At 40.4% G+C, this 18,607-nt stretch overlaps 1 protein-coding gene across 1 annotated transcript in view; it reads right to left on the reverse strand.

Moving 5' to 3' along the window:
* The window catches only part of PCSK2 (proprotein convertase subtilisin/kexin type 2), a 107,365-nt gene that overhangs the window by 18,709 nt on the left and 70,049 nt on the right, over positions 1-18,607 (reverse strand). Inside the window, exons 6-8 of the mRNA XM_069850114.1 lie at positions 17,484-17,560; positions 10,864-10,952; positions 8,368-8,543 (exon numbers count right to left, since the gene is read on the reverse strand). Of these exons, the coding sequence (XP_069706215.1) occupies positions 8,368-8,543; positions 10,864-10,952; positions 17,484-17,560 (342 nt within the window). The remainder of the gene's footprint in view (positions 1-8,367; positions 8,544-10,863; positions 10,953-17,483; positions 17,561-18,607) is intronic.

Raw genomic sequence — 18,607 nt, forward strand, 5'->3', positions numbered from 1 at the left:
CCTGGTCTGAAGAACCAAGTACCAGGAACAACAGCATCAGAAGGCAGATGGTGTCAGAATAAGAAAAAAAGAAAAGGCAGCAGTTGACTTCAAGGAGGTATCTTTTTTTGCCACAGTGAAAAAGTATTTCAGGATAAGGACAGCCAGACGGTTTGCTGATGTTTATGGACGGTCCCACGTCTAAGGAAGAAAATGCTGATGGAGCACATTGGAAAAAATATGAAAAATTACAGAACTGGAAATTGCTTTCTCTAATGAATTCAAAGAACATGTTATTTTATAAGGACTTTTCTTTTTACACGATGTACGATAGCTAATTTGTAATTTTCCCCCCTCAGAAAAAGGAACTGTTTCAGCTTCTTCAGTATAATTTAATAGCAATTTATGTGCCTGCTATGGTAAGAGATACCCTGAATTTCCAGGAAAAGTGAAAAATTCTATAGCTTTATAGAGTCTTTTCCATGGGTCCTACTGACTTATGAATCAATCAGTTTCCATCTCCCATCAGTTTGGATTGTATTTTTTTCTGAAAAGAGTGTTTCTCTTCAGGAATGCATTATTTGAAACTCCTTATGTGTGCTGTAATAAAAAACTGCATTCTTCGGTAATGATTGCTAATTATTCAAGAAAGTATGGTTTGCCGCCCAGGATATGCTGTGCCCAGAAGATACTGCTCTGCCTGGAGGCACTTTGCAATGCTGGCTCTGCAGGCAACATGAAATGGGCTGAGGTTAAGGCACATCAAGGTAAGGACAGACTGTGGAAGAAGTGGGGGGACCATCTGCTTGCTGCCATGACTTGTCAAGGAGCATGTCTGCAGAGCCCAGACATCTAGGAGCTTACGCAGACCCTGTTCTGCCTTGGACTCCCCATCACTCCTGTGCATGAGCAGTCCGTCTACGTGATATAAACCAGCTGGAGGCAGTGAATCCTTGGCATTGCTGAACACTACTCATCTTTTGCACTTGCCAGGGTTTTCTGGAGCTTGCCTGCTTGTTCCTGCATCCCTGACACGGTGCCAGCTGGACAGCCCATTGGCCCTTGCTCTCCTGCCTCCTCCAGCTACCTCAGAGCAATCTGGTAGTCTGTGACTTCCCAGATACTTTTGCTCCTTTCCTATACCAATTTCTTGTGAAGCACTAAAATCTAAAGCAAAATCCAGGCAGAAGCACGTGCCTGACAGCCAGCCAAGTAATTTCAATTTTACCATGCAGACAGCAAAGTTTTAAGCAGGAAACATACTTGTATTTCCAAAGTTTACCTCTGCATACATTTGGAGGACAGCTGCCTTGTTTGAGCTGAATGGCTTAGCACTTCTCCCATGTCCAGCCCCTTCCAAAAGGCTGGAGCTGCTGGATGGTGCTCCCAGAAAAATACAAGTTGTCTGGCCTGCCCAGCACACCCATATGTTTTGGAGTTCAGTGCAGAAGAAACAGTTGCTGGGTTAAGCTACTCAAATTCGCTGCTGCAGAACATGGTGTCCCCTCACTGTTGGCCTGTCTAACCCTCATGCATTCAATAAGGAAAACGGAAAGGCTGTTTTATCATGAGCAAGAATTCAGCTAAACGCTGGGCTGCTATGCAGAAGATGACTGTCACCTGGAACCACGTTTCTCCTGGTTTTGTCCCTTTCATATCTTGCTGTTTTCAATAACTGGCTGTCTGGCTCCTCCTAGCAGATTTCTGAAAATATTTGGGTCTAGTAATAATCACGTATTTACAAGAGACAGCTGCATATGAGATTCTCAAAGAACTAAGCCCTATAATAGTTAAACCCTAACAAAAGGATTTATGTAACTTATTCTAGACTTGGTCACAGAAGAGTACTGAACTCCCATCCACCCACTCACAATTAGTTGCATAATTGTTAATGCCTCCTTTAGCTAAAAATAACACTCAAGCCATTTTCTAGGTCTAAATTACTGTTGAAATTGAATGGACTTCGGTTAGCCAAGAGAAATGAATGGAAAATTACACTTTTGGTGAAGAGGGGCAGCATTAGGTTTCAATTAGGGTTCTGTCCAGCAGGAAAATGAGGAGGGAATTTTGAACATGCTGAGAGAAAACCTTTTCATTATCCATTTTCTGTTGGGTCCTGGTCTGCGTATCACAAGTGATAATGCATTACTCTAGTCCAACAATTCTGCAGGCAAACTTCTGGTATTGGTAATATTTGCAAAAATCAATCCCATCTTCTTTTCAGTGTTTCTGAGCTAGATTATCACTGACAAAAAGATTCTAAACACTCAATTTCCTTTTAATCAGTGATAATGCTGTCTTCTCTGCCCAGAGCTCCCCAGCCACTGTGATGAACACCAGCCTCACAGCTTCACCTGTGCAATAGTTCCCAGCTTGCAGGACCAGCATTGCTAGGAAGCAAAACCACACGGCTGCAGAATTGCAGCAGAGGGATTTGGCAAAGATATTCCTGGGGTCAGAGTGAGACAGCAAAATACACATTTTGAGGCTATATTATTGTCCTACTTCCTTAGAAAACAGAAACTTACATGTCAATAAAGAAAACGTTTACATTTGGATCCTACAAATATTACCATGTTGGCCCAAACTATTGATACAGTAGCTTTCTGCTCTTTATGCAACAGTCACTTGAATCTTTGTGAAGGACAACATTTAACTCTGTCACAGGCCCTTCCAAAGCACAAATCTAAAACAGCTAAGGTCCTCAATTGACCAAGGCATCCCTGAGGGGGCCAGTATTCAACAGAAATCAGTCACACTGGAGATTTCCCCCCATCCTGTCCTTAGAGGCACATATTCATTCCCTGAGCTGCGTCAGGAAAGCAGATGGTCACAGACTGATCTTCAGACCTGAGTCATGTACTCAGTCAAAGGTCGTGTATCCCATCACCAGGTCAGAAAAGCTGGTGATGCTGTTTTACAAAACCCTAAAAAATATCCTGCCAGGTGAATGGGATGACTTCAGAATTCCAAGCAGACATAACATACTCACATAGGGTTTTAATAAGGTTTGATTTTACCTTACATAAATAAGACAAGGCATGAAATTATAATGCATATTCCAAACAAAACAGCAATACGATAATAAAGGACTCACAAGTTATAAAGAAGCTTGTAAGGTTTCCTCAGAAATGGAGCAATCACATGGTTGCCATATCATAAACTAATTTCCCTATCTTCACTTGGCTGTTGAGCAAATCAAATGACGCCAGAGGTATCTAACTGCATATATTTTATTAACATGCTATCTTCAGCATATTTCAAAGAACAATAACACAATGTCATTGGCCTTGGAGAGAGGCAAATGAGAAATATTTCCTTTCATTTTTAACAGCGTCCTTTCTTTTTTCATTGGTGAGCCCAATTACAGAGCCATGATGAGACTATAAATTCTTAATACTGCTCCCCTGGCAATTTGTATTTGTGCAGCATTTTCTTACGTAGAACCATATTATGGAAGCAATAACATTTCCACCAGCACAAGCACAAATGGATTATGTCTTATATATTCTGGCTGAGCTGGTGCGGTCTCAAGAAATAAATTCAGTCCATGAGCAGCTCCTCACAACCTACTAATATAAAAGCCTACATCATAAGAATGCAATAGATAGACACCAGCTTAGCTTGATTACTTCTTTTTACAGCTTTAAATTCCAATAGCTGAAGCCTGAAAGAACTAGAATCATGAAATGCCAAATAAGAAACTTTACTGGATGCTGCATTAAAGACAGGATGTAAGATAAAACATAGAATCATAGAATCACTAGGTTGGAATTAGTTCTTGAGCTAGTTACCTTCTCCTGTTTAAGATGACTGCTGATAGAATTCTGGATGTAAGGTACCAGAGAACAAAAAGTCTATATTTAAGAGAGTTGTGCTGTCACAAGAATCTCATCTACCATCCATACCTCGCCCTCCAAGCTGTCTAGCCCTCAAAGTGGATAAGCCCAGGTCAGACAAGGGATAAGTAAAGCACACAGCATTGTTTTGTCCAGCTATACTATATATTAAATGCTATTACTGGCCCACTTGCCCTCTTCTCTTAAAAGAAAGAACCTCTCGATCAGATGAGATAGACAGCTGTGCTCAACACTGCTGGGCTGCTTGTCCCTATCTATCACTCTGGTCTTTTGCTCGGCTCTGAATTTTATTTTGTATTTCTACACCTGCAGTAAAATCCCTCCATGGTTCATCAATGAAATATATCCACAAATATGTGACACAGTGATCAGAAGCAATGAAACTGAGCATATGAGCAGCCTGGTCTTGGTGCAGAGCTAAGAGATATCTCACGACAGCTCAAAACAGTGTTAGGTTGTTGATTTACTGAGACTGTAAAGAAATGTATACCTTTTCCCCCTATATTCCCTAACCTGTTGTTGATCATAGATATGGCTCAAAGTCTAGAGGCCAGATAACAAAATCTCATTAAGGATATCAAGTTTTTGTTCCTGGCAAATGTGTTTAAAGAAAGATAGAGTAAGCATGACAGTGCCTTGTCTGGATCTCTCTTTCACTAATCAAAACAGCATTTCTCTCTCAGCCTATTAAGGAATGCTGTAACAGGTATCCAACTTGGGTATAATCTAGCACAGTTTCCAGTTACAGCTGGCAGCCAGCATCAGGGGCCTCACAGCCCAGGGTGACTGCAAGACCTTCTCATTAAGTACTGGATACACGCAATTTTCAAGCTAATCTTTAAAGACTATACGTCGTATTAAGTCTTTTCCCAAAAACGTGTTTTCTAGCAGCTGGAACTTGCATTAGGTGAGATAGCTTGTCCGTGCTGAACGAATCCTGGCAATTGCTAGAATGCTTGCGGATGTTTGTATGTATGAAACTCTTTCAATTCCTATTCTCAGGTGCCTACTATTTCAGCTGCATGCTCATTTATCTTTGCAATGAAACTATGACCATTCAGTAACCAGTCACGCTGCTGACTACTACCCCTGAACAAAAGTCATGAGATAAACACAGTGAAGAGCAGCCTGCACTGAAATGAATGAGATTGCAGCTTAATAACAAAAAGCAGCTTGAGACCCATTCCAAATACCTCCTCACTGCATGTATTACACTGACACCAAGTTCACATACACCCCATACCCTTGGCGTTCACCCTTAGAAAAGCAGCTAGGTAAAAGAGCCCATTAAGGAGTTGCCAATGCAATGGATAGATTCTGCTGTCCTCAGTTACGCTATTTTTGTGATGCCTTTATTTGTGCCATTTACCTTACAAGCAAAGAGAACACCAAAGTGAAGGTATGATTAAGATAGAACATAAGAATTAGCTTAACAAATGCCAGGAGTGGGAAATGGAAGAGGAAAAGTAAGAAGATGAGGGCTTAGCCCACTTGGTTATGGCTGCACAGCTTCAAGCCATAAACACACACTTACAAACAAGAAGTCTCACAGTTTCTGCAGTTAGCATCACCTTATTGTTATCAGGTAACTGATTATCACCAGCATCCCAGGAAGGAAGACTTTAAAAGAGCATGACGGTGGAATGGAGTTTGGGGGAAGGATTAAACTCTTGTCAGTGAGTTTCTCCTTGGGCTGGGTTCCCAAGCGTGGTAGCAACAAGGTAAATCTTACCTGTGTTTATCAACTCAGTTAACTGCATATTCCCGGTAAGAATTTCTTATCGCTCTACTTATTTGTTGCATTAGAAGCAAGGATATTGATTTTGCTCTGTGCAAAAAATCTTACATTTCCTTCTAGGACATTTGGAAGTATTGCTTTTAGTTTAATAACACATTTTTATTCTCAGCGTGTTGCCTCCTCCCTGCCAATATTTTATCTTCATCACTAATTCATGAACCATCACTCTGGTGAGAATCAGCCTTAGACTGAGAAAGAGAATTCATACATTTATTTGTTTTTCAGTTTATAAAAGATACTTTTCTCTTTAATAAGAAGGCTTTTTATTCTGAAAAATAATCATGAATTAGATTTACATTTGTACAGTCAATAGAGAATTTGATGCATATATTATAGAACTAAACTAGGTAAAACAGTATTATATCAAAGGCTGTCTAGTCTTCCTCCTTTATATGCAGGAGAGACTGTAGTGGGTTTTTCAAAGCACCATGGAGAGTAACCAGCATCCACTGACATCTTGAAGTATCTTTAGAAAATAGGGCTCTCCACAAAAAGAAATCATAACAAACTATACCCTAAAAAAAACCTTTTAAGACATGAAATACAAAGAGCAAAATAAGGGTAAACAAAGCTGTGATCACAATGCAAAGGGAATTATTTGGGATGAAGTGGTCTCTTCTTTCCTGCAAGTATTGCCAGGACATTGCTGGGATATAGGCACTATAAAATTAAGGGTAATTGTCCCTGGACAGTAATAACTTCCTAAGGCAGAATCCAGCAGTATTCCTTCTGCTCTCTAATTCTCCAATAGCTGTTTGACAGAGCTGGTTTCCTAATGCAGAGTCTCCTGTTCATTTCATGCTTTCTGGTAAGATATAAGAGCAACCCTTCCCAGAGCACAGCTCAGTGTCACCATTCTCTCTCCTTCACCAGCACTGAACCTAAGAGATTTTAGAACCCCTGCTGACCTTAATACAGTAAATTAAAGATAATTACAAACACTTTTGGGGGGAAGGACTTAAAAAAATGGTATGTCCAACACTCCCAAGTATAAGGCTATGACCAGACAATAAAACAGAAGAGAAAAATCTCTTATCCCACGCTTCACATTCAAAGAGAAGGCTAACTCCAGCATAAATCCACAAACTAAACCATATGGCAATGTGATAGCACGTTAATTGAAAGATCATTTAAATACCAAGCTGCAAAACCCCAGGACTACAAATTAAGATCTACTTCACTTGAGGGGGTAAGAAAACCCTAAAAAAAAATTAATTTAGTCTGCATTCCCCTACCAGGGTTATCATGCCTTTTCTGTTACTTTTAGATGAGATCTGGATGGGAGGAGAATAACAAAAAAATTATAAGGGAATTCATCTGTAGTCAGATTTTATCTCTGCTCCAACAAAAATTAGTGGAAGGAAGATCCAAGTACCCACTAACTACAAGACATCAAGGTGTTGCTAAAAATATATCAAACTGTGTCACATACCGAAGACGAATTCTCCCCAAGAAGGGAGAATTTCAGGGGATCTTTATGTAAACTCTAGATAAATGTAAGTCAGTGGAAGAAACAGAAGTTATGTAAGATGGCTTCACAGCAACTTTGAGCTTCTTAAAATGTTTGTAAAGTTTATACTATAATACAAAAATTATCAGACTCAGGAGAAATGTGTGACAAGTCTTCCTGCATTATTGCAGTACATCACTAATTTTATGGGCGAGAGCATGAAGATGACTATAATTCATCTGTTATAGGCAAAACGTTAGAGGCTCAGGATCTGAGAAAGCTTTAGACGCTTCACTACCTACCACAGCAGTAGATTTAATTAGCATGTCACAAAACACCGTAAACTGAATGTGCTGCGCATACCAAAGTAGTGATGAAGAGTGGGAGAAACTGGCACGAGTAAGAGGAAGAAATAATTTGGATGGAAAAATGAGTAATTGCAGAGCTCCCACACAAAACCACCCCAGATGTGCTGAGGAATTTCAGATCTTTTCATTATGGAAACTTGACTACAATCAACCAAGGGGAGGAGGCTCATTCCCTACAGCACCAGGAGAAGTTGTGGTTGTCCTAGCTGCATGACACGAAAAAGGTGAAGACAGCGCCATGTCAGGTTTGTTTGGCTTGGACTGCTTTTGTTACTTTTTGAGTTATGGCACACATTTTGTCAACCTTCTAATAGAGTACAGGTTTAACAGAATCCAGAATGATAGTGAGTGTCTTTGACAAAGACCATAGACTGTTCCTAGAAGGAGGTGGAAAGGCCGCAATAAACAAGGAGGCTCTTACTACTTAGGGAATAATATTATTCCATGGACATCTGAACAGTTGAGGTTCAATCACAGGTATAAAGATGACCTTATATGAGTGACCTGAAAAACACTACAAATTCCAGATTAAACTGGTAGCACACCAAAACAGACAACGTAATATCAGTAGTACAGCTGGCATATTTAAAACTGGGGAATATTTACAGGATCAGGCTCTTCAATTTTGACTACAATGGCATATGAAAAGCATATGTAAGCTGGCTAGAGATAAACACAATTCCATGGAGGAAAGCACATTATCCCAAGAATCTACAATAAAAGCAATGCCACAATATTGCAGAGACAACATCAATGACCTTGGAACACACTGAAAGCTGGGATAGTTTACACAATTGCATTGTGTTCTGCAATATCTATAGGAGGACCAGGTAGCCCCAAGCCATTGGTTTCAGTGCGACTGTGTACATAACATTGTGCCCCAGTACTCAGACTATTTAATAAGACTATTACCTTGTTCACACCATCTGCCATCGCTTGTAGCGTTAGCTCTCTAGGTCCATCCACAGTCTTTCCGTTATCTGTTGGCCCCCAGCTGGCACTATATATATCTATGACTTGAGGCATATGACTGATAGAGGAAGCCTCAATAATGTCTGTCATAAATGGCTGGTCAAGCATTCGAATACCTGTAGATTTAATCAACATAAACATGAATTATGCATTACCCAGCACAAGATGAAATCTCAGCACCTGGAGAAGTCCCCCAGTTACAGGCATTTTAATTCACTGGCAGTTTTACCCACTCAGTAGTTCTGCACTCACCATTCACATTTCACCAGGGTATGCTTACCCAGCAGGATACCAGCACTTAAACACTGAGCCACAGCAATGCACTGTGGCCCAGAAGGAGAAAGCAGTTTATTGTTAGTTTTCTAATGAGATAGTATTTTTCATCTACTATAGGAAAACAGTTTTTAAACAGTAATATTTGACTATCTCATCATTTCATGGCATTTAAATAATATTTAAAATAGTATTTTGTAACAAAGAATGAAAAGCATTAAGGCCCTTCCCCTTTCTGTAATTTATATCCAGTGACGCATTGACACCACATTAGTTTATCAAGTAATTTTTCTGTTTATTTTGGTTCTCTAGAATTTAATCATAGAAGGGAAACACACTACAGAACAATTTACTGGAAAAAAAAATCGTTGTGTCAACATGCAGATGCAATAGCAAAATATGGCCAGTACTTGGAGAAAAAAGCAAACTAAAATCTGCTTCATTTAATTCATACTGCAGTAGAAAGTGAGCTGGAGTTTAAACAATACAATCCTAGGATATGCCAACCTAGGATAAGCCTCAAAGCATTGGCTGTAAGCAAGCCAGAGAGTGTGACAAAGACAGCAGCTCAAGTCCTCACACAGGACAGTTTCACTGACAGCCAGCCTCTCTGTGGCCTGTGGATGAGACACAAAGAGCACATTCCAACTCTCATTTGTAGCCTTGAGTTGAATATTGGTTTTTTCCCAATAGTTTTAGGACACAGATGGGACAGAAATCAATGCCACAAAGCCAAACTGTGTGAACGGTAGTGAAAACTCTGATTTAGAAGCCAGTACTTTTACTCCATTTAATATAAAAACTATGTGCCAAATGTGAGACTGGAAGAAGTGGTATAAACTTCAAACAGAAACCAGACCAAAGCCGGATATTCCTGATCTGCTAATTTAAGCTAGAAGTTACGAAGTCAGACTCAATGAGTTAGCAATCCCTTTATGTGCTTGTAAAATGCAGATCTGCACTGAAATCACAGAATTAATTCTTGATCTGGTGAGGTGGAGGAAACAACAAGAGGAGCCAAGCCATCTGGCTTGAATTTAGGAGAAAAAAATAAAGGTACAAGAAGCAAAACACACGATGGCCCAGATGGTCTACTGAATTCCAGTTCCACCTACACAAATGGATGTGAACCTGAACGGTGTCAGCAGTGGACTCCCATCTCTGATGACCCTCCATATCCCACTAACCACATGGTGGTGCTACAGGTGCACGCCGTCCTTGGCAGGAAAGGCTGGCACCTCCAAAAATCTGTGGGGAGTTTGCTTCAAAGCAGACAAGCATGTTACATTATTTGTAGGCTGTTGATCATCAGCAAAAGGCCTTCGCTTCTTGATTTTTAAGAAAGTAGCTTGAAGTTGGAGAGTTATAAACAGATGAGCTCCATCCAAGGTGGGTGTATCCACACTGGAATTTTAGTGTGGACTGGGGAATGAAATTAAATACATCATTACCTATCTGTACTTGCTGTGCCTTGGTTCTCATCACAGAACAGTCTCGGAGTGGGAAAACTGGATTTCTTTAGATTAAACTAGACTGACATATGCTGTCCAAGAGCATAACTCACTCCAGTACCTTATTCATCTATCAGTGCAGACAAAGAGCTTTTTTAGAAATAAATCATCCAATACACCTCAGGTATCAGTGCTGGGTACTAGGCACCCCCCATTCCATTCTGTGGCTCCTACCACTCTGCGTCACTTGTTAGAATTGAAGAAATAAATGACTGCAGAGATCTACAGCACTGCAGGCCTGCCCTGTGAGAGCCTAAAGAATAAGAGCAGCATGGGATTTGCCTTTGCAAGCACAGTTTCTAAGTGCAGTAGGAATTTATATTTTACCTCTTGCAAAATAAGATTTGTCACAACTGATTCTGCAACAACACAGGGAAGAAGCATTGAAAATAAACACAAAAGCAGAAAGTGGCATAGGAAGGAGGGTAGCTGTTCCTTTGCAAAGTTATTAAAGACTTTATATAAGGTGCTCAATTGAAAAAGTAAAGCCATGGAGAAAATCCTCTCCCCAGCTGCTGTGAACAGTAATAAATACATGGCCCAGTGCCAACCTGCAGTCCTATCCTGGGCAATGCTCTCTGTGTCTGCAGGAGAGGTTCTGCCTGAGGCACAGTGGCATAAGTACCATTTGCACCTTGAATAGCTACTGTACCTGCCACCTTGGAGTTGTATGCAACTCCCACGCCGCAGATGTTGTTGTTGGCAGCAGCAGACACCTCTCCAGCGCACCTTGTCCCATGGCTGCAAAAGGGAAGAGAGAGACATGACGTGAACCCCAGTTAATGCAGGTGCTGAGTTGAGCTAGATCACCACAGTGTTCTTTTTGCTTCACAGCCACCTCGCAGAGCTTCAGAGGACAATCGCTCCACAGTGAACTTTGGAGTGCTGTACTTGAGTACTTGGATGAGCTCATTCCTTCCAGAAGCAGAAGATAATCAACTTACCCTCTGCAGTAGGAGCAATGCTTACTCTGAGGATAACATGCATACTTATGCTTCATTTAGTTGTAAAGTTACTTAGATATTTTCTTTTTAATTCTATTTGTCAATAGAAAAAGGCCCTTGAGAAAACAGTTTAAAAATTAGATCAATGTTTATTCCTTTATTTTTTGTGACTTGACAGTGTGGCACCCATTATTTTGAACCTCACAGAATAAAGTCTAATTACCTTTTTGATGTTCAAACATGTACAAGGAAAGTATTCCTGTCCACAAAAGAAATGCTATGGACAGAGGTGGGTGCAATACCAAACTGGAGTGGCAGAAGGGAACCACAAGGGTCATGGCACACTCTTCAGCAGCAGAGCTGTGGCCTGGCTAGCTAAGTCCAAAGCTGGCCAGACCCAAGGCATATGCACCCCTCTCCTCCAGTGCCAAGTTCCCAGGACAGATGACAAGGTGCTCCGCTAGCTGTCAGCTCACAGAGCTACTGCTTTCTGCTCAAGTAGGATATGTCTCTGTTCTGACACCGAAGTTCAGGTTCAGGCTGACACATGGCATTTCAAGTACACTTGGTGTCTCTGAAGTGCTTTACAGCTCTTAACAGAAATCCTTTAACTGGCAGTGGCTCTGAGGCAGATTGCATTTTCCTTTCTCCTAATTCATCACAGAAGTTAAACCACAGAGAAGATAAAATATGGACAATACAATCAGGTTTTTAAAAAACAGCACAGAAACAGAGAAGCTGGTGAAACCTATGCTGCTGTCAGGGTTTTTTTTTTAAGATGTTGAATCAATATGAATCCATCTTACTGCTCATATCAATCCACTCTGTGCATTAAAACCGGTATTGCTCCTACTGCATGCTAACGATTCATACACTTAGTACTGCTGTATTACAAAGTCTCTCTGGAGTACCAGATGAACCATCTCAGGAGGGAGAAGAATTGTTTTGTTTTAATCATCTCTTTTCTCCCTCTCTCCCTTTAAGCACCTCTGACAAAGGTGAGTGTAACATTCATAAAGAGGTGAGAAGCATCGCATTCGTTTCCCTGCTGAATTCAGAAGAACACATTTTTAAAGGCAGATCCATGAAAGAAAATAACTGGTCTCAAATGTACACAGTGTCTTGATCATGAAAAGGTGAAGATCCCATGCAAGTTCCCTTTACAAAGGGGGCACAGAGGAGAGCGATACAGATTTCTTATTCAGCTGCTGGAGAAATTTCTTTTAACAATCAAGCAGATTTTCCCCTCATGCTCTTGTGCCAGTAACCGTGAAAAAAATATACTGTTGCTAGGCATTCATTATCTAGTCACCTGTGGGCTAGCTACAAGCCACAGAGCAGAATAAATAGCTTTGTTAAAAAATTGTCTTGACTAATGCTGGGGTGCAAAGAATCAGTGACAGTGCCGGGTGAACTCTTTCTCTCACAGAGGGAAAAACTGTGTTAGGACCTTCCTGGTGAAAAGATTTTATCAGAAGGTCCTCTCCCCCGACCTTGCGCCCCCCAGCGCACTGGCTCAAATGATGGAGGCTGCTAGCAGACCTGTTCAAGCTGCTGCTGCTGACAGGAGGAAAAAAATTACGTGGTAGTTAGTGGAAATGCATTTGGTTGAATTATTTATGACAAACAGCAGACTTTTCCAATTTAGCCCTATTTGCTGTTCATGTATCATTGATAAACCCACTGTGGTTTCTATGAAGTGACCCATGTCATAGGCACAAATCAAAACTTTTCTCTCCAAAGTTCACCTCTTCACTATTATTTCAATGTTTAAAACAAGGGGATAGAAAATAATTAAGATTATTTTCACTCATGAACAAATTATTTCAAAGGCAAACCATATAGTAGCAGGCAGAACAAGTTTTCCATAAATATTATACAAATGCAAACATTTGCAAACATGAACGTTCCTGAAAATCTAAGGTGGGAGAGTGCGATTCAATTGAAAGTCAGTTTTGCCTTCAGCAGCTTAAAATAACATATCTGTACTAGTTATAAAAGTTTCACTCTGTTTTGTCTTTGAAAACTACTTCTATTTCTAAAGCCCACTGCCAACGCTATTGTGTATGCTCTTTTATCAACACATCTTTTAAAAAGACAGAGGTGGCAAAGATTTTCATTGGGGTTCCTTTTCATCTGCTTTAAAATGCTTCTGCAGAAAGCAAAGGACAGGATTCATACTGCCTATCTTCAGCTGCTGACGGCTATGCAGAGCTGCAGCTTCAATAGCTGGGACGATCTGTTTATCTTGACCACTTTAGTTCCTTGCACAGGAGCAGCATTTAAATATGCACAGCTCAGAGGAACATTTTTGTGGAGCAAATGCCATCCCCTTTTCACTCACATGATATTGTCAGCTTCCTAGCATCTGAGTGTTTGCGTAAAGGGAAGTGTTCCCCTACTCAGGGCAACACGCCACTCAGCATCCAAACACGTCAAGAACCACCAGCAGAGATCTTCCTTAACACTTGTGTCATAACACTGCAGGTAGAAAGGAGCTGTTAAAACTGTTCATACAAATTCTCGAGTATTATGTTGTTTCCATTGTATTGATTGAAAAAATGAGGAAGGGAGCAGGTGTTTTTTCCCTGTTAATGAGCACTGTCTTAGAAGCCCACAGGAGTTCTTTCTTTGACTCAATGGTATTTTTATTTGGACCCATAAGTAGCAAAGGATATTTTTGCCTCTGAAGAACACAAGTCTCCAAGACAGTGAATAATTTTTGCCCAGCTAACTCTTACCTGGTTGGGAGCATATACAGAATACAAAAGCTATGGGAGTGGAAATGATTATTGGTTCCTTATATCATGGCAGAAATTCATAACCTCATTGCTCTGAGATGGGGCACTCTGAGTTGTGCCTTCTGCATGCTCACAGCAAGGAACCAGAGGGCTGTACAGGAAGACCAAGCTACCTCTGGCTCTCACGGGTACCCCCGCACTATACAACAGGGTACATGCTAAAGTAAAATCACAGACAGTTCCCAGTGTGGATCTTAAAACCCACTGAGTGCTGTGGAGCTGCCTCTGCTTTTGCAAACAGGGCTTGGTTCAGGTTTCTTCACTGTTTCCACTGACCCTCAAGCTCAAACACAGCCCTGCTCCATGTTGCACCCAGTGTCCCCTATCCTGGCCTTGTCACCAAGCTGTGGGTCTGAACACAGTCAAGTAGTCAGTTCAGTAAGCACAAGGATAAATCCCTTAGCTGTACAATAATCTATGTGCCTCTCCCTGTAACAGCAGCCAAACTGCCTGACTGTAATTCCCTGTCCGAGGCACCACAGTATCCCCTTCCAAAACTCACCGTGCTTGGTTTCATAGGCCAGTAGCCGTTAGATGGAAAGGTCAAAGTGCTTCCAGTAGCCTTAAAAAGCACAAAGTAGAAGGGAAATCTGTGCTTCCAAGCAGAGCAGCTGTGATTAATGAAATACTCCATGCAAAAACATCTCACTTTTTTCTTAAAGTCTAATGACACTTTGCACACGCAGCTGGCAGCTCACAAAAGCTCCTTGGTTCATCTCCTTAAAAAACAGTTTTCTGCTTCTTGTTCCACAAATCACTTGAATTGCTCACACAGAAATATACTCTTTAAAAAAATATACTCTTTTAAAAAGAGATATTGCACTGCCCTATTTTGAGTCTGATCCTTCTGCATGCATAAAATTCAATGGGAGATACATCGCTGACTGCAAACTGAGCAAAACAGAACCTTTACTGCAGGTTTCTCTGAATGGCTTTTTTGCATAACTGCTCTCTACTCAGACACAACTTTGCAGCTACCCTAGAGATAGACAGACTGTCATAGGCAGACTGTTGTAACCCACCTGTAACAACCATTAATGAGTTAGAAGTTATGACAACAACTTATATATGAGTACATCAGCTTGATTAACAGTATGGCCAAGAAATATGCAGAGAAAAACATAGTCACAACTCCTCTTGACCAACTGGATATGGTGTATTGGTTTACATCTTAGCCTGGAGAAAATACGAAATTTTGCATCTTAAATCTTTCTTGAATTGTGCAGGCAGGAAAGGGATGCTTTACTGAAAATGTTGCTCCTGTGATTTACCTTGCAAGGCAGAAAATTCCTTGTCTCACCAAAGAAACCTCAAGACTCATGACAGAGATTGCAATACTTTCGAGGTATTTTTTTTTTCTGGATTGAATAATGAAGGAAATCAGCAAAACAATTTCTGTGTTGCTTTTCTCTTCCTGACTTGCTTAATTGAGCTCCTCAGCCCTCAAGAAAGGAAACAGAAGAAAGCATCACAGTTGCCTGAAAACCCAAATCATGTTGTTTTCAGTAATCACAGACCAGGTCACAGATGACATGCTGCTCACTCTTGATTCTTCACTTGGATGCCTGAAGTTAGTCAGAGGCACCTGGAACCAGAGACCATAACCCTTGCCACATCCAGAATGCGTGAAGCCCTTTTCAAGAGACTTCAGAATGTAGCTCTGACTCCAGAGACACCTTGCAGAACATGTCACAACTGAAAACTGTGCAAAACTATAAAATACTTCATAGCAGCACAATCACTGTTAATGGGGCTTGGTAGAACACAATTAATTTTATGAAGTTCCATACTGAAAATGACAGAAACTACCATCACCCACTAAAATTAAATTTAATTTTCCTCCATGCTGCTCCAGAGCTAAGTGATATCTTTGTCCTATAAAGATCCTCTGCATAAATAAAGTGAGAAAGGCAGCAGACCTTCACAAATTAGAGCCCTCATCTTTCTCCAACCCTCCATTCACTAATTGGATTCATACTAGTTTAAAAATGTCAGATGTCCTTTCCTGAAACGAAGGAGAAATCTCATTGGCATTTTGCTTTGGCTGAAAAATGGCAGGACTACAAAGGAGGACATCACAGCTCCTAGATCTGTTTGATCCATTCCAGGAAGATTGCATCTGAGGTGGAAGCACAGCTGCTCCACATCTTTTTTGTGCCATTCTGACAGAACTAAAATTGATTTCTTTAGAAATAAAACCAAAATACCCATACAAAACTCAGATGCCATCCATACACCCATACTAAGTTAGAGATGAAAACCACATCAAACAAGCCTAAAATATTTTTCTGTTAAGCACTAAGCCTAAGCCCTGAAACCTTTAAAAGTTTTCAAATCCTCAGTGCTGCTGCTATACAAATGCTGGAAACATCACTTATATTTGCATCTAGAAGACTTCTGCGAATTTCATTGAAAATATCCCGAAACAGTTTTTACAAATTTACAGACCTTGGGGATTATACCGCAGAGCCAGAAATGCTGAGGTCACCAGGTACGAAACACACCTATGGGTGTGCTTGGGGCTTTGCACTCTTGACTATGTTAAAGCTTGCTAGGAGCAGTTAGACCAGCAGAATGGTTTTATTTCACAGGGCAGATGCAGATTCCAGGGCACTGAGCTTTTTTTAAAAAAATAGTTAACACAGTTCTGTTGCAATCTAACAAAAAATGAGTTTTGTGAAACAACAGAAGTTTCGATTCCTAAAAAATTAAGCCTTTCCTTTAGGGCCACTCTTATTTATACCATATCCTGAGGACCAGACCATCTCCTGCTGGAAAATGGCTAAGTTCAGCACATACTGAAGGAGTGAATCTCGAGCAATCATGATGTGTTCAGGAGAAACAACACAACAAGCACAGCTTCACTGTTGATTCCAGGTTAATAAACACAATAGAATAGGTTCCCAGTCAGTGATTGGACTTTAATTCCTTCAATAGTCAGAAATACCTTAGAATCAGCCCTGAAATGCTAACCATGCAGGCTGTCCTTAAATCACAGTGAAAAGACAGATGATTCAGAACTTATGTAAGATTTAATTGTTTTTAAACTGATCATTCTACACCATACTGCTTTTCTGTCTTTTTAGCCTATAATCACTTGAAAAGACTTTTTTTCCCAAAAAAACCTTTTCCCATCTCCAGCTTACTCCCTTTAAATAAGCATACTGTTTCAGACGAAATACACAGGAAACCAGCCAAAATTGTATTAAAAATATACAGATTTGGGCTACAACAATGTCCTAGGACAGCCGATAGAATATCGTATGTGGGTATCGCCCATTCAAACAATATACACATACTTCTCTGAAACAGCAACTTCATATATAAACCATAAAATGGTTGTTCAGCATCATCTTGAGGCTCCTATAAAAATGAAGACAGAAAGTAACCTCTACTTTTCAAGCAGTAGTGAGACTGCAGCTTCTGCTTTGGCAACCACAGAATTCAGCAGAAAAGAGATATTACCCATTACTCACAAATTCTTAAGCAAACCAAAGTGAAGCGCAGGTTGATCAAAATGCATTTACCTGTTAAACCAGTCATCTGTGTATCGGGGGTAGGGGTAGGGATCGTTACTGCTGAAGTCATAGCTGGCTTTGGCATTCTGCAAAACACAAAGAGGTTCATTAAATCAGTAGAAAAACAGACGTGCAGGGCAAAGTGGAACACAAACTGTGAGGAGCTGAGAAACTTTGCCCTCTTCTTTCTGTGAGATGCGTCTGGATATAAACTGGTCCCTGTTGCACTGTGCATTTCCCACACCAGCAAGCCTGGGAAAAGATGCTTTCTGGGGTGCAAAGTCTCCTGTGGACCATTAATATTCCCAAATAATGTGGCTAATTCTGAGGTGGTGTGAAAGCTGAAGCTACCACTGAGAATATTCATCAATCCTTACAAGAGCCTTTAGGAGTTATGCTACTTGGTGTGGCAGGACAAATGTTAGACTTTATTTTCCAAACAGTGGTGGAAGTGACCAGATGCTTAGGTCTTCTGTCACAGAATTATTTTATAAAAGCCCCTTTGTGCTCCTGCAACAAACAGTCACATTTCTAAAGGCATTTCAATGTCTAAGAACGTAAGTTTCTCAAAATTCAAGTGTGAAAACTGCATTAATGGTTAGTGCATATGCCTGAAAATCTCTTTGCATAATTTTCTCAGTCCTTCAGTTGTCTGAACAAACGTGGCTTTCAGGCGCTTTTGAAAAATGTCATCCCATGCCTCTGCTTTTCATATAAATATAAATAATTCCCAATTTTGCATCATCATCAGAGTTAAGGACACTCAGCAACTTTTTGATGCTATATCTGAGAAGCAAAAGGAAAGGTTCAGAAAGTCAAGTGCCATCTTCTTTCTTCTCTTTTAATGAAAACATAAATAAAGGGTGGCTAAAAATTAAGCTTTTAAAAATATTTAGAAGCTTCTCTCGAGTGTATGTTCACAGAGTTTATATTTTAATAAACACCATACTCAAGGAACAGAATTATGTTAATTCTTAATTAATGTGTACTTGTATTCTTTTTCAGATTTGGCAAAGCACGCTATTGAAGATAATTTGAGACTCATGTATGAATAGCTTTGCTCCTAAAAACATACCCCTTCAGCAGATTCTCAGTTCCTGGGGTAAAAGAATAGACAGTCCATTGGTAGCACG

This window comes from Phaenicophaeus curvirostris, chromosome 2 (genome assembly GCF_032191515.1).
Source record: "Phaenicophaeus curvirostris isolate KB17595 chromosome 2, BPBGC_Pcur_1.0, whole genome shotgun sequence".
NCBI classification, from domain to species: domain Eukaryota; kingdom Metazoa; phylum Chordata; class Aves; order Cuculiformes; family Cuculidae; genus Phaenicophaeus; species Phaenicophaeus curvirostris.